At 36.9% G+C, this 19,597-nt stretch overlaps 1 protein-coding gene across 8 annotated transcripts in view; it reads right to left on the bottom strand.

Moving 5' to 3' along the window:
• The window catches only part of NDFIP2 (Nedd4 family interacting protein 2), a 79,046-nt gene that overhangs the window by 28,706 nt on the left and 30,743 nt on the right, over window positions 1-19,597 (bottom strand). For all 8 annotated transcript variants that reach the window (XR_008512504.2, XM_054528693.2, XM_054528691.2 and 5 more), the window contains 1 exon segment: window positions 6,110-6,275. Coding sequence is in view for 7 of the 8 variants with exons in the window: in XM_054528693.2 (XP_054384668.2) it covers window positions 6,110-6,275 (166 nt within the window). In the remaining variant the exon portion in view is untranslated.

Genomic DNA, 19,597 nt, shown 5'->3' with positions numbered 1-19,597 from the left:
TTTGTAACACTCCAAAGAAACCATTATGGCAAAAGGCACCAGTGACCTTCAAATAGCCAAAATCACAGGACACTGCAATTATAAAACATGACTGTGGACTTTAGAATTAGATACATCTGAGTTCGAATTCTGTCTTTACCACTGAGAAGCTATGTGAACACAGGCAAGTTATTTAATTCTCCATGATTGTTTTCTCCTCTGTAAAATGAGCCTCATTTTTACAGATGTGATTTACTCAGGATGGCTGGAAAATCAGATGAGCTATATACCTAAGAACTTGGGAGAAAGGGCAGGTATGCAGTAAGCACATAGTAAGTGCTAGGTATAATCTTTTTAAATTCTTGACCAGCCACTTCTTTTTAAAATTCTCTCCTCTCTTGGCTTCTAGAATATTCTTTTCAGAGTCCTCTCCTACCTGCCTAATAGTTCTTCTTTAGTTGTGTTGCTAGTCTTCAAGGTTCTTGTGTTACCCTTTATCTAACTTCATTCTCCTTGGATGACTCTATCCTAGTGTTTCTCATACCTCTCCAGCTTCTCTTTTGTTGACCTGCTCATCTTCCCCTACTCACTGTTAAATGTGGTAGTTCCTCAGCATAGACAACTTCTTCCTCCTCTCTACTCTCTTCCTTGCTATTTCATTCATGGATTAAGAATTCAACTACCAACTATACGCAGTTGATTTACAACATTTATTTCTAGCCCAAACCTCTCCTCTGAATTTCAGGCTTATTTGATGTGGGTCTATTTGTTATCACTTGACTGCCTATTTGATATATCCTCTTTAGTTCTCAAAGGCACCTAAAATTCAACATGGCCAAAAAATAACATTTTGATCTTCATCCCAAACCTGTTCCTTTTCAGTAATACATGGGCATCATTCTTAACCCCTTCTCCCTCATCCTTATCCAATCTGTCACCAAGGCATTATTTTTACTTCCCACATATTGCTTGAATCCACATACTCTTCACCACCAGCACCCTAGTCATACTACAGCATCTTCTGTCTGAAGTTTTAGCAGCTCCACCTCTTCTCTCCATCTGCTAAGAGCATAAAGTTATAGATCTCACTAATATTGCAAAAACTTCAAAATATTCACAAATCTAAATCCAGAAGAGATTAGAACATGGCATGAAAACTGTGTATTTCAGAACATGGAGATGGCCTAGCTTAAAGACATACAATAGCATATTTCATTTCATCAAAAATTAAAAGAGAAAAACCATACACAGTAGTTCTGCCTTATGCATGGTTTTGCTTTCCACAGTTTCAGTGACCCCAAGGTCAACTGCAATCCAGACATATTCAATAAAAAACTGTAGAAATAAACAACTCATAAGTTTTAAATTGTGCATTGTTCTGAATATCATGATAAAATCTCACACCAACCCACTGTGTCCTGGCCAGGATGTGAATCATCCCTTTGTCCAGTGTATACACGCTGTCAACACTACCCACCCATCAGTCATTTAGCAACTCTAGGTTATCAAATCTACGACTGAAGTATTGCAGTACTTGTATTCAAATAACTCTATTTTACTTAATAATGGCTCCAAAACACAAGAGTAGAGATGCTGGCAATTCAGATATGCCAAAGAGAGCCATGAAGGGCTACCTGTAAGTGAAAAAGTGAAAGTTCTTGCCTTAATAAAGAAAAAAAACGTAGGCTGAGGTTGCTAAGATCTACAGTAAAAACGAATCTTCTATCTGTGAAATTGTGAAGGAAAAAGAAATTTGTGCTAGTTTTGCTGTCACATCTCAAACTGCAAAAGTTTTGGCCACAGTGTGTGATAAGTGCTTAGTTAAGATGGAAGAGGAAGTAAATTTATAGGTGAAGGACAAAAGCAGAAACATGTTCCGACTGATGGCAATGTGTTGCACCAGAAGGCACTGAGCCTATACGAAGATTTCAGCAAGGAATCTCCTGAAACCAGAGACACTGAGCCATTTACTGCAAATAAAGAAAGGTCACACAGATTGAGGATTAGGTTTGGACTAAAAAATATAAAATTACTGGAGAGTTTGTGTCTGCTAATGAAGAAGCTGCTGTCGCATTTCTGGCAGAGTTGAAGAAGCTGATTAAGGAGAAAGGATACCATCCAAATAAGCTTTCAATTGTGATGAAACTGGGCTCTTCTGGGAGAAGATGCCTGATAGAACTGACATTTATCAAAGTACAAAGGAGGCATCAAGGCATAAAACATGGAAGGACAGATTAACTCAGGTACCGTGTGGTGACAGTGCAGGGCATATGACAGAGCCAGGCATAGTGTACAAAGTGAAGAATCCACGTGCCCTCAAAGAAAAAATGAAAAATTATCTGCCCAAATTCTGGCAACATAATTAGAAAGTATGGGTGACAGCCATCTTGTTTATGGAATGGTTCCACCAATGCTTCATCCCCGAAGTGAAAAACTACTTGGAAGAAAACAAGTTGAAATTTAAAGTCCTATTAATAATAGACAATGCAGCTGACCATCCTGAATCTGTTTGCTATGAAAATGAAAATGTCAAGGTTTTATTTTGACCTCCAAATATAACCTCATTGCTTCAGTCCCTTGACCAGTGCATCATCTTGTCAGTCAAGGCCACATATACTTGCCTAGTACTTAATCACATTTGATCAGCAATTGATGCAGACCCTAACATGACATAATACAGTGCTGGAAATCACTATTGCTGATGCAGTAACATTCATCAAAGCTGCAACTGATGAATTAAAACCAGAAACTGTAGATGTCTCCCTGAAGAATGTTTGGAGTAAAGTTATGAATGATTTTAAAGGCTTCTTGGGGATCAGCAAAGAAGTCAGGAAAATCACACAGCAAGACAAGTTGGTGGAGAAGGATTTGCCAATATGCGTGAAGAAGTAGAAGGGCATACTGATGGCCATCAAGAAGTGTTAATAATGAGGATATGGAAGAGTTAGAGTCATCTACAGAGGAAGAGGAAGATGAAGAAGAAAATGAAGCAGAATCAGTAACGTGGCCATTACCAAAATCTGCTGAAGTGTTTCAAATGGCGCAGACATTAAATGTCAAAATTATAGAATATGATCCTTAATGGGGCACAGTATCAAAGTCACCCATATGAACACTGAAGCACTACAACCTCTGCAGCAATACTTCAATGAGTTAATAAAAAAGAGACAACAACTTCCAGTTACAATGTACTTCCAAAAGGTTTCAGCAAAATAAACTCCAACTATCAAGGATCCACACTCATCGACATTGCGATGGTTTTGCAGTCCAGGATCACCTGAAGTAGACAATCCCCCTTCTGACATATCATCAGAAGGTCAATAGTAGCCTTAATACTACATCACAATGCCTATGTCATTCACCTCACTTCATCTCATCATATAAGCATTTTATCATCTCATATCATCACATGAAGTAGAGTGGGTATTCCAAGAGAAAGAGGGACTACATTCACATAACTTTTATTATAGCATATTGCCAGTTATGGCAATATGCTATAATAATAAACAACTAGTTTATTATTAGTTGTTGTTAATCTCTTACTGTGCCTAATTTATACACTAAACTTTATCATAAGTATGTATATATTAAAAAAACACAGTATAGGCTGGGCGCAGTGGCTCATGCCTGTAATCCCGGCACTTTGGGAGGCCGAGGCAGGCGGATCACCCGAGGTCAGGAGTTCGAGACCAGCCTGACCAACATAAAAATACAAAAGTAGCCAGGTATGGTGGCACATGCCTGTAATCCCAGCTACTTGGGAGGCTGAAGCAGGAGAATCGCTTGAACCCGGGAGGTGAAGGTTGCAGTGAGCCAAGATCACGCCATTGCACTCCAGCCTGGGCAACAAGAATGAAACTCCATCTTAAAAAAACAAAAACAAAAACAAACAAAAAACACTATGTATAGAAAAAAACACAGTATTTATAGGGTTCAGTGCTAGCTGTAGTTCTAGGCATCCACTGGGGTTCTGAGAACATATCTCCCTTGGATAAGAGGGCTTGCTGTAATTTTAAAATCAGGTACCAAAAGAAGACTCCAAGGTTTCTGGCCTACTGAAGCCATTTATTGAAATATGAGAGACTGTAGAAGGAGAAGGTTTGGTGCTACAGGGAAGAGTAAGTATGCAGCTGTGAGAGTTTTAAAAGTTAGTCTTCAAGTTCTTTAAAACTCCTCTCATCAAGAAGTAGAGATGAATTCCTCTCCTCTTGAATAAGGACTAAACTTAGTGACTCATTTCTAACAACCAAATATGGCAAAAGTGATACCATGTGACATTTGAGACAGTATCATAACAGGTGATAGAGCTTCCATCTGACTTTCTCTCAGAATGCTTGTTCTTGGAACCCAGCCACCATCTACTGAGGAAGTGTAAGCCACAATAAGAAGCCACATATAACTGTCTTGGCCAGTAGCCCCAGCTGTGGTCCTAGCTGAAGCCAGTATAAACCACCAAACTTGTGAAAAAAGAAGCTTTTGAGATAATTCCAACCCCAGCCACCATCAGACAACAGTCACATAGGACTCCAGGAGAGAACAGCATAGTTCAGCCCAATCCACTCCCAGAACAGTAAGAATTAACAGTATTAAATGATTGATATTTTACTCTATTACATTTTGGGTAGTTTGTTACACAGCAATAGCAATGGTAGTCACAACAAAGGGATCACAATTTCACTCTTAAAATTATTCATAGTATCTTTCATTACTCAGACAAACATCAGTGGGAAAACAACTCATTTTCTTTCTTCAAAATTACAATCAAATTAATTTTTTTAATCTAAGGTAGCAAAGTCTTATTATTATATTGTGAAAACTTGTAAAATATTGAAGAATTACTATTTAGCATATAATAAATTTTAACAGGCATCAAACCAGCTGTTAAATCTTATAGCTAAAGACAAAATTGTTATCAACATAAAAACTGTGCATAAAACTGGGCAATGAGCAAGCATAATCATCAAATAAACATTTTAGACAAATAAAAGGAGTAGGCCGGGCACGGTGGCTCACGTCTGTAATCCCTGCACTTTGGGAGGCCGAGGCAGGTGGATCAGGAGGTCAGGAGATCGAGAGCATCCTGGCTAACATGGTGAAACCCCGTCTCTACTAAGAATACAAAAACAAAATTAGCCAGGCGTGGTGGTGGGCGCCTGTAATCCCAGCTACTCAGGAGGCTGAGGCAGGAGAATGGCGTGAACCTGGGAGGCAGAGCTTGCAGTGAGCCGAGATTGGGCCATTGCACTCCAGCCTGGGTGACAGAGTGAGACTCCGTCTCAAAAAAAAAAACAAAACCAAAACCAAATAAAAGGAGTAAGCATGTATTAGCTTCATTAGTGAGGACACCATGAAAAAATGATTTTCATTAACTACACAAAAAAAGTAAATGAATTTGGTAGAAAAAATATTGAGTTTACACATTCCAAATGCAAAAATGGTAACCAGAGAAAGCTGGCATTAATTTGAGAGCAGTAGATGATGTTAACTACAGAATAAGATGAAAAGTTCTAGTGAAAAATTTTTTCTGTTAAAATATTTTTCAGTAACTGATTTTTAAAATGAAAATGTTTCATAATGAGTATATAAAATATTTAGAGAAGTTATTTAGAATTATTTAGAAATTATTAGACTAAAGAAGTTATAATCACATACAAAATTAAAACAATCATCAGATAGTATACTAAATCACACAGGTATACAAAAGTGATCAAACTGAATAATTTATCATTGCTTAGGAAATAAAAATTGTAGCCAGAAAAATAGATTAGTTCTTTAGAGTGACCTGAATAAGATGAACAGTAGCAAACAGGAATTACTGCCTTGTATTCAATAATTATCATATGTATGGGATATCACTATGTACAACCTTCACCTACAGTCACACATACCACATTCTCATTCACACTCACCATCATCTTGTTTTATGGCTATATAGGTATGTACACATATATACATACACACATATATGTGTGTGCACATTTGTATATTTATATGTGCACACAGTATATATATACATATATAAATATCCGTGTATATATGTTTATAAGCCCATTAACAGACTTGATAATTACACAAAACCAAAATGTCAAAAAAAAAAGAACTAATAAAAACATTACTAGATGTTTCATACCTGAAGTTGTAGGTACTTCCACAGTAATACTACTATATGGTGGAGGGGAAGAGTCAGTTTCAAGTGCTGGTGCTGAAGACGCAGCCTGCACAATCTGTGGTGCCGGGTTTGAAGTAGATGGCTGCTCTATAGCCGATGATTCTGAGTTATCCTCTTCATTAAGAAGCTAAGAGAACAAAAGAAAAAGAAAACATTAAGGTAATGCTAATTATTTTTTAAATTTTAAGTTGATTTTATCATTTCAGACACAGGATCACTATTTGGCCAAACGCAAAGAAAATGGCATTTTTAGATAGTATACAAAATCACACTAGCATTTCAAAGTTTTTGAAAAACAATTTGTAAAGACTTAGTTATTAAGAAGTTCAGAATTTTCAGTTTCTTTACAATAAAAGGAAGGTCAAATTAAGAATTTATAAAGAAAATATCATGATTCAAAACAGACACAAATTCATATGATTCTAAAGTAGATATCAAAGGTCTACCACATCCCTTGGATAAGGGGGCCTACTGTAATTTCAAAATCAGGTACCTAAAGAAGACTCCAAGGTTTCTGGCCTATTGAAGCCATTTATTGAAATCGGAGACTGTACAAGAAGAAGGTTTGGTGCTACAGGGAAGAGGAAGTATGCAGTTGTAACAGTAGAGTTATTACATACTACAAAGAAAAGCAAAAATCCTAATAACATAGCCACGATACCATCTCTACTACCATCTCTTCCTACTTATGAGCCTCCTGAAAAAATGTGTGAATCTAGAATAATTGGAAATGAAAGCTGAATTAATGAAATGGAATAAAACAGATAAACATTCTAAAAACGTGGAGTACGCTAAGTAGGTTTTCCCAAGTACAAAAAAAATTACTAAAGCAAGGCTGGGCGCAGTGGCTCACACCTGTAATACTAGCACATTGGGAGGCCAAGGTGGGTGGATCACTTGAGGCCAGGAGTTTGAGACCAGCCTGGCCAACATGGTGAAGCCCTGTCTCTACTAAAAATACAAAAATTAGCTGAGTGTGGTGTCGCACATCTGTAATCCCAGCTACTCGGGTGGCTGAGGCAGGAGAATTGCTTGAACCCGGGAGGCGGAGGTTGCAATGAGCCAAAATTGCACCAATGCACTCCAGCCTGGGTGACAGAGCGAGACTCCGTCTCAAAAACAAACCAACCAACAAAAAAATTACTAAAGCAAAATGAGTTGATGTGTATATAAAATTCTAGCAAATGTTCTTCATCTCAACAAATTCATTGAGAGTTAATAAATGCTAATAACATGTTGAGATCCTGAATTACTTAACTCAATCTCCACAACAACCTAGGAGATCCTAGGAGACAGAGACTTATTATCACCAATAAAAGGAAAACAACAAACAAACAGGAAGTACAGAAGCTAAAGTAACTTGCCAAACGTCACAACAGTAAGAAAGGGTAGAGTAAGGAATTAAAGCCAAGCAGTGTGACTGAAGATCTTTTACTTCATTTATGGTAACCTTTGAAACGGCCATTCCTCACGAATTGGTAATAACTACATGCAGACAAACTAAGATGAGTCAAAGGCATCAATACGATAAAAAGTGATTCATCAAGAAGTACTTTGATCCTTAAATACATTTGGCAAAAAGTCTTATTAAAAATTTTTAAGATACTTTTAAAACTGGAATCTCTATTTCAAAAGAAACTACTAGTTTTCCATATTATTTAATTTTCAAATTTTAATTTATTCCTGTTACTCTAAGAAATTCAATGTTAAAAATAATCCCCCAAATAAATTTTTGTCACAGAGCTAGTATACATACCAATTTGAATGTGATGTAGCAAAATGAACATGAATTTTGGAATTTAGAAAGAACAGCATGTTGGACTGGGCACAGTGGCTGGCACCTGTAATCCCAGCACTTTGGGAGGCTGAGGCAAGCAGATTGCTTGAGCTCAGGTGTTCAAGACCAGCCTGGGCAATATGGTGAAACCCAATCTCTACCAAAAAATACAAAAAATGGTCAGGTCTGGCATGTGACTGTAGTCCCAGTTACTAAGGAGGCTGAGGTGGCAGAATCACTTGGGCCTAGGAGGATGAGGCTGCAGTGAGCCGTGATCATGCTACTGCACTCCAGCCTGGATGACAGGGTAAGACATTGCCTTAAAAAGAAAAAAGAAAGAAAGAAAAAAAAAGAAAGATCAGCATGTAAATTTTTGCTCTACCTTTTAGGACCTCTGATAAAATCTTCTCCATGTCTTAGTGTTCACCTATTAGCTCTGAATGCAGCCAAAATCCTCATAGGTTTGTAAAATAATATTTGGAAAGCATCTAATATAACAACCAACACACTGAAGGATTTAACAAATACTATTCTCCCACTTCTTCCCTTTTATTTAGTTTATTTCATCACCTCAAAGAGAAATTATGTGGTACTCTCTAACAATCCAATCAGTAGTCACTCATCTCTGAAATAAATAAGTAAATGCAAAGTAAAACAAGAGGTCAATTTACTACACATTGCTTTTTCCACGTCTTGGCAAATGATTACACTAGCAAAACATTTTTGTGAGATAGTAAATGTATTATAACTTAACAAAACTGTCATAACCATGCCTAAAATCATTTATGAAGTTACTAAGACCACTCTTTGCACAAACATCATAACATCAAGATTTACATAATTAGATCAATTCACATAAATTGAATTCTAAGACCAAATAATCATAAGTGAATTTTATGATTATGAGCCTTATGAAGTTTATATTTCTTGTAGCATTTTTCCAAGTAGGCACTAAATGACTACCCTCTTGACTAGTGACATGTTGCACCTGGTATAACCATCTGTCTCCCATGTCTTCCTACTACATGGTACCCAGGAGAATTCCTCACTTAATTATCTTTAACTGATAATATTTTAAGACCGAAGATGTTAGATCAGCAAGGTAAGCCAAATAAAAGTGTAATACAGATATCTACTTGTTAATATCACCTAAACAATTAATTGTGAAGGTGCCAAAAAGGGAAAACCACTTTTCCACATCTCTTATTAAAACTGCAAATGCAGATACAGCGAGCTTTACAAACGAAAAATCTTATATGCAAAACAGCACTCTTCCAGTTTCTCAAAAAAAACACTCTTTACTACATTGAATACATAAATGTGCTCCCCAGAATGACCAACTTACTTTCAAAAACTGTCAAAATTTACTCAAATAACTAAAATGAAAGGAATAACTACAAACACTTTTATATATAGGCTCCAAAATAAAGCTTTGGAGCCTATAAAACATGCCCTAATTTATTTCAACTGCCCTAGCTAACACCTACAGTTTTGACAAAATTATAACGTGAATATTACCATGCATCAACAGTAAAACCCACTAACTCAGTCAATGACCTCTACCTACTGTAGCATATATAACTTTCAATTTACTTTAAATAAAATTCTGTAATTTTGATATCTTTGCCAGCAATAAAATTGCCTCTGTGAATTAACCAACTTTGACTGCCTTTTAAACAAATCCATCACGAGGGTTAAAATCATATTTATCAAATTAGACAATTCCACCTGAGAATAATTTCTCTTAATCATGTTCTTCAATGGTTCTATTTGACATTCATTAACAATTACCTACACAGCAAAAAAGGGAGGAGAGGGGAGGCAGGAGAGGAGGGGACCTACTTGTATACAGTGATGCCTAAGCTCTGTGCCCTATTTATACATCACCTCAAAAGCTATCATTCCTGCTCTTCCTACTTATGAGCCTCCTGAAAAAATGTGGGCAATATAGCACATGAAAACTATACTGTCTTTAATATATCAACCAGGGTGGTGAAAAGTTGTATAGTGAATGAACCGAAATTGTTTTTTGTCTAAAGAAAAGAAAAATGACAACAGAGCTGTCTTAAAAGCATTTGTAGCTAGTCTTTATAGATATAAACTGAGCATTTTTAATAACAAGAAAAATGTAAGCATTATGATTAACTCTAGCTGGAAGTACAGCCTTCCAGTGTATAAAGATTGTTTCTTTTACTTTTATTGGCATGTATCCTATATAATAACCTTTCATTCTATCTTAAGGTGATAAAACATTAATGTAATAACTGGATGCTTTGCTTTTGAGAAGCTAGAGACCTCACTGAATGTTCTCTAAAAGAACCGAGATAATAATGTGTAGATGTGCTATCAAGTGTTGCTTGGCAAGCAGTGCACTACATTAGAGTCTGGTGGGTCAGCTAGCAATGTGACCTCTTCTCATTTCTTTTCTGTTTTAATTTGGATGTAGGTTAGACCTACAGGAAGAGAACGGTAATTTTTAAAAAATCATTTTTAAAGTAGTAAAAAAAAAGTGATCTAAAAAACCAATGAATATGTATACTATCATATTATTAGTATATTTAGCATCAGAGGGCAGATCCAGGAATAAGAGTCGTTGCAATGAGATAAATTTTAGCTCAATAAAAAACTTGGCTGAGTGTGGTGGCTCACACCTTGTAATCCCTTTGGGAGGCCAAGATGGGAGGATCACCGGAGCCCAGGAATTCAAGACCAGCCTAGGCAACACCAGGAGACCCTGTCTCTACAAATAATAAGTAGACCTAGCTACTTGGGAGGCTGAAGCAGGAGGATAACCTGAGCCCGGAAGGTGGAGGCTGCAGTGAGCAGTGATCGCACTACTGCACCCCAGCCAGCCTGGGTGACAAAGTGAGACTCTGTCTCCAAAAAACAAAACAAAACAAAACAAAAACTTTTTTACTATTGGAGCTACCCATGGCACTAGATTTTTAGTGAGGCAACAAATACTTTCATGCAGAGTTTGGATGATGATCTGGCAAGGCTGTGGTATAACTAGAGTGAGCATACACCTGTTTTTCCCAAGATACTTCCACTTTATACTTGTTGTTCCAGGGTCCCACCCAATTCATCATGTTCCAATTTTGTAAAATTAAATAGTCAATCTATATGTCATGAACCTCTTGTCCTCAGTGGAATATTAGAACAGATGACAAAGGCTCCTTCTAACTCTAAGATACTATGACCCTTGCTCCCCCCCCAAAAAATAAAAACCTTAGAGTATATCATTCTGTGTCACCTTTTTAACATCTGGTTTAGGGAAAAAAAAAAAAAAGATTAGAATTACAATAAAATCAAATAGCAAAGTCAAGCTACTCATTGAAGTTACCCAAGAAGAAGGTGAGCTACCTCATCTGTGCTCCTAGGAATTAACAGCAGGTGATAAGAGATCTCTGCAGACGGCCTAAGTGTTCTAAACCAACAGCTCAGAAGAAAGGTACCCATTCAATAGTGCTGCTCAGCATACTGAGCTAGATTTTCTACCAATAAAACTGACTTACAGCAGTCGTTCTCATATAAACACTCAATTTGGCAAATTAGAATTTTCTTAAACTTAGGGTTATTTTCCAAATGTCTTTCCCACTAAACCTCTGCTGTCTCTAAACACTTCCCTGCTAGTGGGAGTTAGCATATGACAAAGCAAAAATATGAACCATTAGGAAACAAATCTATAAGCTGAAAATAAATATTAATGAAAAAACTGCAAGTTAGCAAATCACGCCTAATTTTCAGCTTCTTGTTTTGAAAACAAAGTGATGTGGTTTTAAATTTTATAATATAACACAGGTATATCTTCTGCTAGTAAAAACATTTCTTGTTAGTATGACAGAACATATCTGTACAGTTGTGTGCCACATAATGATGTTTAGTTCAACAATGGGACACATATAAGACAGTGGTCTCATAAGATTATATCATACTTTTACTGTACTTGTTCTATGTTTATATATACAAATACTCACCATTGTGTTATAACAGTATTCAGTACAGTAACATGCTATACAAGTTTATAGCCTAGGAGCAATAGGCTATACCGTACAACCAAGGTATGTATTAGGCTATACCATCTAGGTTTGTGAAATTAGTCTACGATGTTCACCCAATGATGAAATCACCTATTGCATTCTCAGAGCATATCCCCACTGTTCAGCCACACACGACTGTATTTTATGGTCTACACAAAGAGCACCATGAGCTCCAATCCAGATGCTCAACTGCTATTGAAAATGATATAATCTGGAATTGTAACCAAGCAACTTTGAAGAATGCAAATCAGAAAGAGTATCTTTTTAAAAAAATGTAAGGGGGAAATAATTAAGCAGGCAAGAAGTGATGAAAGAATAGAAAACAAAACTTATATTGTCAGACTAGACTGTTTTTCTGAGCTCCAGGACTGTATATCCACTCATTAATCCTTTGCTTTAAATAACACTAAGCATAATCACATACAAAAAAGGAATCTGTATTCATGTATGTTCAACTATTTTCCTCCTAACCCTCACTGCTTAGTTAACTCTACGTATTGTTCAGATTTCAGTTTAAAATCAAGTTCTGAGGAAAGCCTTTCTTGTCTCCCAAATGTAGATTAGAACTCTTTGATATAATCTTAACTTTAACCCTGTTCTTCAGAGCACTTATCACAATAGCAATTTTATTTATGTAATCACTCATTTACAATCTTTTTCCCAGCTAAAGTAACAGCTCTCCAAAGTGGAGGTTATGTCTGTCTTGTTGAACACTGTGAAAATATTAAATAAAAGTAAGTCCCCCAAAGTACTCTGCTTCAGCTTTGGTTAAAATTTAAAGAAAATATAATATAGGTCACCAGTCATAATGACATAAGATGGAAAGCCCTGAGAGAGAAGAACCTTGCTAACACAAGTATTCTGACATCTCTAACAGCTAGTACTACTTTTCTTAATATGTTGCCATTACTTTTAATGGCAAAACCACAATTACTTTTGCACCAACCTAATACATTAAAGGAGAGAGGGCTGGAGAACATTAACTTCTCAAAGCAAAGAAGCCAAACGGGTGGGATAAAGATCTTATATAAATTTCTATTTAAAAAAGAATCACAACTCTGGTCAAATTCCTTTTCATGTGTTAAAACTGCAACATAAATATACTAAATACCAAGATTCCCTCCTGGAATACAACATGCTCTATATGGCACATTCATTAGTTGTGTGTACACTCCTTTAATTAAAAGAGATATGCTTCTTGAAATCTTACAAAATATCAACAAATACATACTCTCTTCAAAATTCTATTTACCTTACTCAGATCTTAGCCAAGAAAAAAAGTATTTACAAATCTGTCCTATAGTTATGACATTTTATCAATAGGTCAGTGTGAACTGAACATATTAATAGCTTGCTGATCTCCTAATCCTTAATGGAAAAAAAAAAAAAAAGAAGAGAAAAAAACCAACATAAAAGAGAGAAAAACATGAGTGTGCTGGGTTGACACCTTCTCACACTTTCTTTCCTCTAAGGTTGTCTATCTTCCAGGATGCTGCTCCCTGCTGGGCCCCACTCACCCTCTCAAAGTCTTCTGAAAATCCAACAATCTAGCTCCCATCAATTTATCATGAAAATCCCACAATGTATGTCATTAATATCTATATGTTTCATCATGGGATGATGTTCAGCTCACTTTTTGTAGTTTTATATCACAATATGTGTTATAGATATATTTTAAGTTTACTTTTAAAAGATGACATTTTTTGAAGTCTGGCAACTAACTTGAGTTTGTGTCTCTCCATAGTACAATATCTTGATTTCATTACGGCATGGAAGTTTTTGAATATTTGCTGGTGACTATGCTGTGTGTTAAACAGAGTAGATATGTGACTGTCTCCCTAAAATCCTTTCCATAACTCTTTCATTGTAAGTCCACAGTAATTTCTGTGGGAATTAACCCACCCAACTCCAAGGCTAACCCCAACTACATTAATCAGGATACTCCTTTGGCATGGCAACTGGTTCCCAGCCAGCATGGCTCTCCTCCTGGGCAGGATACCTGGGTCAAAGGTAGGTGATAAGGTAACCTAAAATGATCCAATTATAGTAAAGACCATGGCACATTTTAATATTCATGTAAATTAACCAAGCTGACTAATTTCCAAGACAAATATGGCTTCCATCAAATTATGTTTTAATAAAATGACAACACAGAGTGATCCTAGTTTTTAAGATTTTCCTCCTTAAGTGGCTTGGAGACCATAATTTAGAAACCCAAATGGAGAAGCTACAATCACAGGACCAGCCCAAACTGGGCCTACTCTGTCAATAACAAAATGTCAAGTACCTTTTAGGTGTAACAGATTCAGAGACTGCAAGACATGTAGCCTGGGCATGTGCAATAGAAAAAGCTTGACTTCTAACAATCCCCACAACCAAAGAATCCTCCCCTCAGAACCAAGAAGACTGGGATGTGACCAGAAAAAGGGGTTCATTGGCCCAGAAGATCTGCGGCTACAATCCGCATCAATATACCTTTCCACAAATGGTAAAATTTGCAGTTCTCCAATCAGACCCTGCCAAACCAACATTCCTAAATCCTTTTCCTGGCCCTCTGATCCTTAAGAGTTGCCTTAGAACCTAAACTGGGGAGACAGATTTGAATCTGTTCCTGTATTCTCACTTACCAGTTTTGCAATAAAGCCTTTTTTTTTTCCTCAAAAGCCAGTGCCACATACTATTGGTCTCTGTGCATCCATAGGCAGCAACGGCAAGCCCATGTGCTTGATAACAAAGCTGCTTCGATGCATTTTTTTAAAAGCAGAAGACATTTTAAATGATAGTGTTTGAATTTATAAAACTATTTAAATTTTTAAGTCTTCAAAATATTCCAATGCTTTGGTTTTCACAAGCTAACGTAGTAGTATTCTATCCAACAAAGGCATTGACAATATAATGATAATGGTAACTGGTAATCAAAGGTTTTGTTTCCATAATCAAATTAAGTAAGGACATTTTGACAGATTCTCCAGAAAGTTTCTGATTTGCATGTAACAAAAATTAGTCAAAAATGGGGTGGCTGGTAAAGTTTTAAAAGTAAAATTGTGCAAAGAATATATGCACAATAATAAAAGACTGAAGTCTCACACATTAAAGCATAGAAAAATATCAAAATATTCAGCAATCAGAATCTGAACATTAAGAGGTTTTAAAAGCAAAACTAGGGAGAACAGAAAACAAGAACTAGTAAATTCTAACTGCAACCATTTCCTTCCAGGAAACATTCACTCGCAAGTCTGTGCTGCTTTCTGAGCCCCTGGGGTCTTAGGGACACCTGGCAATCTCTAATTAGATTTGGGAATATGTCTGCCTTCCCAATCAGATCATAAGCTTTTGATATTTAGGAAATATGCTTTGTTCATCTTGGTATCCCCTAAATCAGGTAGCAGGGTTTAGGGCACAGAATTGGCTTCATATTAAATACACTGTCCTCTAGGCCTCCTAGAGTTTCTCCCTCATGGAAATGGGAGCTTGTCAAATAATGGATGCAATATGCACTGAACACCTCAAGATTCAGTATCACACACCTCACAGATTTCTATGATTCCCACAGTGCTTTACATACATAAACCTGAAATATTTCATCATTCAACTGTTACGAGGCAGTCACCATAATTTAGTAAGTAAATATCTGACCCTAAAAGTTTACTAAATTAAACAATGGTTTCCGAAAACTACAGGTCACTGAATATACATCCCAAAGAAGAATGTAAATTCCAGCCCCACATCACCCAAGTCTTTATAATAACTACACTTTCGTGATGGCCATGCTTACGATAGCCAAGGAAATTAAAATATTGTACCCCAAATTATATGCCTTTGACATAATTTGAGACTGCTATTCAGAGGGCCTGCAAACAGAAGTAGCCCTGAAAAGCTATCTTTTGTGGGAGATTTCCATTTATAGAGAAAATCTACATTGATGCAGCCAGGCTTTCTCTGAGGGCCTTCCGTTGTCCAATCCAGGAAAGTTTAACTGAGAGTCTGACACCTTTAAAGTCTAAAACAAACATTCACCATCTATTGTCTGAGGGCTGCAACCCATGAGGTTTCATCTACATAACAAGGCCACCTTTTTTTTTTTTTTTTTTTTTTGAGACAGAGTCTCGCTCTGTCACCCAGGCTTGAGTGAAGTGGCAAGATCTCAGCTCACTGCAACCTCTGCCTCCCAGGTTAAAGCTATTCTCCTGCCTCAGCCTCCCAAGTAGCTGAGATTGCGGGTGTGTGCCACCACACCTGGGTAGTTTTTGTATTTTTAGTAGAGACAGGGTTTCACTGTGTTGGCCAGGCTGGTCTTGAACTCCTGACCTCAGGTGATTCGCCTGCCTCAGACTCCGAAAGTGCTGGGATTGCAAGCTTACAAGCGTGAGCCACCGCACCCGGCCAATAAGACCATCTTTGATAGCCAAGTCCTCCTGTTCTCTCCATCCCATTACTTGTTTTGCCACTATAACCTATTTTGCCACAATCCAAGCCCCATTCTTTCTATAACCTCAAGATGGTATATAAGCTTCTGAATCCATTGTGGGGTTGGCAGTAATCACTCTGTGGTTCTCCCCTGTGTGCATCTTCATAAATTTTTACTCCATTTTTCCTATTCATCTGCCTTTAGTCAGCTGATTTTTCAGAGAACTTTCGGAAGGCAATGGGGAAGCAGTTTTCCCTTGGCTTCTACACAGCCTATAGTAAAAAGGGTCAAAAAAAAAAAACAAAAAAAAAATCACCATGGGCTCACCTTCTCCCATCACAGAATCAAAGAGTAGTCTAAGATCAGTGGATTAGGGATTAACTGCCTAATACTTTTAACACAGCGATGGAAAAAGCATCAGTGACTTACAACACAGCAATAATAGCAAATGTTCATATACAGGACTTCTGCCTGTCAAAAAAAAACATATGAAACTCTTAAAAAACATACAAAAAAAAACAAAAATAGGTCACAAAAGGGACAACTTTTTATGCAGGTTAGTATTAACCAAAAATAAAATTCTAAACCCCCCAACCATCTGAATGGACTCCTGTGATAGTTAATACTGAGTGTCAACTTGATTGAAGGATGCAAAGTATTGATTCTGGGTGTGATGGTGTTGCCAAAGGAGATTAACATTTGAGTCAGTGGGCTGGGAGAGGCAGACTCACCCTTAATCTGAGTGGGCACCATCTAATCAACTGCCAGCACAGCTAGAAGATAAAGCAGGAAGAAAAATGTGAAAAGACGAGACAGGCCTAGCCGCCCTGCTTACATCTTTTTCCTGTGCTGGATGCTTCCTGCCCTCAAACATCAGACTCCAACTTCTTCAGTTTTGGGACTCAGAACAGCTCTCCTTGCTACTCAGCTTGCAGATGCAAGGCCTACTGTGGGACCTTGTGATCGTGTGAGTTAATAAACTTCTCTCTCTCTCTCTCTCTCTCTCTATATATATATCGATAATATACATCCTATTAGTTCTGTTCCTCTAGAGAACGCTAATACAACTCCTCCCCTTGGCCAAGGGCCTTCCAAAGTTAACTTGTAAAACTAATTCAGGCCATGATGAGAAGAGGGAGCGGACATGCCTCATTACCATTAAAATCAAAACAGACCATAAGGCTGACAGAACAGACTCTGTAGGTCTGATAAGAAGCATTTATAATCTATTCTCTCTGAAGCCTGTTACTGGGTGGCTTCATCTGAATGATCAAACCTTGCTCTCCACAACCTCTTATCATAACTTCTTTCTACTGATTCCAAGTCTTTAGATAATAACAACCAACTGCCAATCAGAAAATCGATTAATCCATCTATGACCTGAAGTCCCCACTCTCCACTGCCCCCCTACCCATTGTCCCGCCTTTCCAGACCAAATAAACGTGCATCTTACACATACTGATTGATATCTTATGTCTCTCTAAAATGTATACAACCAAGTTGTAGGCCAACCACCCTGAGCACATGTTGTCAGGACCTCCTGAGGCTGTGTCACCGGCATGTCTTTAAGCTTGACAAAATAAGTTCCTAAATTAATCGAGACCTGTTTCAGATACTTTTTGGGTTACTTTTGGGTTACATAGTTTTACTGTTTAAATTAAAAAAAAAAAATGCTAACTCTAGAATAATTTTATTACACAAAACACATAAAACAACAGCACACAGAAGAAATGTAAATCAATACAAATAAAATATTTCTAGTAATGAAGGAAGTAAAACTGCATGTTAGAAAGAAGAGAGTTGGAGTTGAATTATTGCTAGTAAGAGTATAAGTTAATTCAATCACCTTGAAGAGCAATCTGGTAATTCCTACTGTCAGAGATGTTTGAACCAGAGCAACTCCATCTTGAATAGGAACTGGGTAAAATGAGGCTGAGACCCACTGGGCTGCATTCCCAGAAGGTTAAGGCATTCTTAGTCACAGGATGAGATAAAAGGTTGGCACAAGTTACAGGTCATAAAGACCTTGTTAATAGAACAGTCTGCAGTAAAGAAGCCAGCTAAACCCCACCAAAACCAAGATGGCGAAGAGAGTGACCTCTGGTCGTCCTCACTACTACACTCCCACCAGCAAGCATCTTGACAGTTTACAAATGCCATGGCAACGTCAGGAAGTTACCCTATGTGGTCTAAAAAGGGGAGGCATGAATGATCCACCCACTGTTTAGCATATAATCAAGAAATAACAATAAATATGAGCAACCAGCAGCCCTCAGGGCTGCTCTGTCTATGGAGTAGTCATTCTTTTGTTTCTTTACTTCTCCAATAAACTTGCTTTCACTTTACTCTGTGGACTCACCTTTATTTCTGTCTTGCACTTATATACTTATATATAAGAAGTATTATAAGTATTATAATACATTAATACTTAATACATGTAAGTATTAAAAGAAAAGCAGAAAAACATTCACAAAAATGATAAATATCAACTTCAGGATAATGTTAAAGGGATTAAGAGATGAGGAAAAGCATAGAATGTAAAACTTTATTTCATTTCTTTTAAAAATAAAGTTCAACATCTCAAACAAATACAGCAAGATGTTAACATCTATTATGTCCATGGTGGATATGGAACTATCTTTTACTTTATGTTTGAAATGTTTCATAGTTTTAATATTTAAATTTTAAAAAAAGTTGATCCTGACAAGTTGTCTTCCACGAATAGACATTTTTAAACATGAAAGAAGACAGAATACACAGCACCCATGTGTCCTTGAAAAAGCAACTATCCCATGATGAAAACAAGACAACTAAAAACTCAATCAGAACAAAAAACACAGAAATAGAAAATCCATGGAAAAGATATAATGGTAAGCACTGAATCCATTTAAATATAGAACTAAGGCTAAACATAGAGCTAAAGACTAACTTCTGGTAAACAGAAAGCAAATATTATATGCCCTAAAAAAGCAAAAATACAACATAAAATTCAGAACTGAAGAAAGAGATGACAGAACGTATGAATAGCACTCAACTTCATCTTTCACAGCAGGGATTTCATATCTCATATCTAAATTTTAAACACGCAGTTTTTAAAAATACTCCAATTTCTTACTGTTTTTTATAAACTATTTTCCTAATTTTAGTGAACTCTTACAGAACCTAAGATTTTTGTGGCAAAGAAACCTTTACCTAGAGTTCAGCATTTACCTAGAGCTTAAGGT

The sequence above is a fragment of the Pongo abelii genome, chromosome 14 (genome assembly GCF_028885655.2).
Source record: "Pongo abelii isolate AG06213 chromosome 14, NHGRI_mPonAbe1-v2.0_pri, whole genome shotgun sequence".
NCBI lineage: Eukaryota > Metazoa > Chordata > Mammalia > Primates > Hominidae > Pongo > Pongo abelii.
Note: the sequence above shows the minus strand (reverse complement) of the source record. Positions and strands in the feature narration are given on the sequence as shown.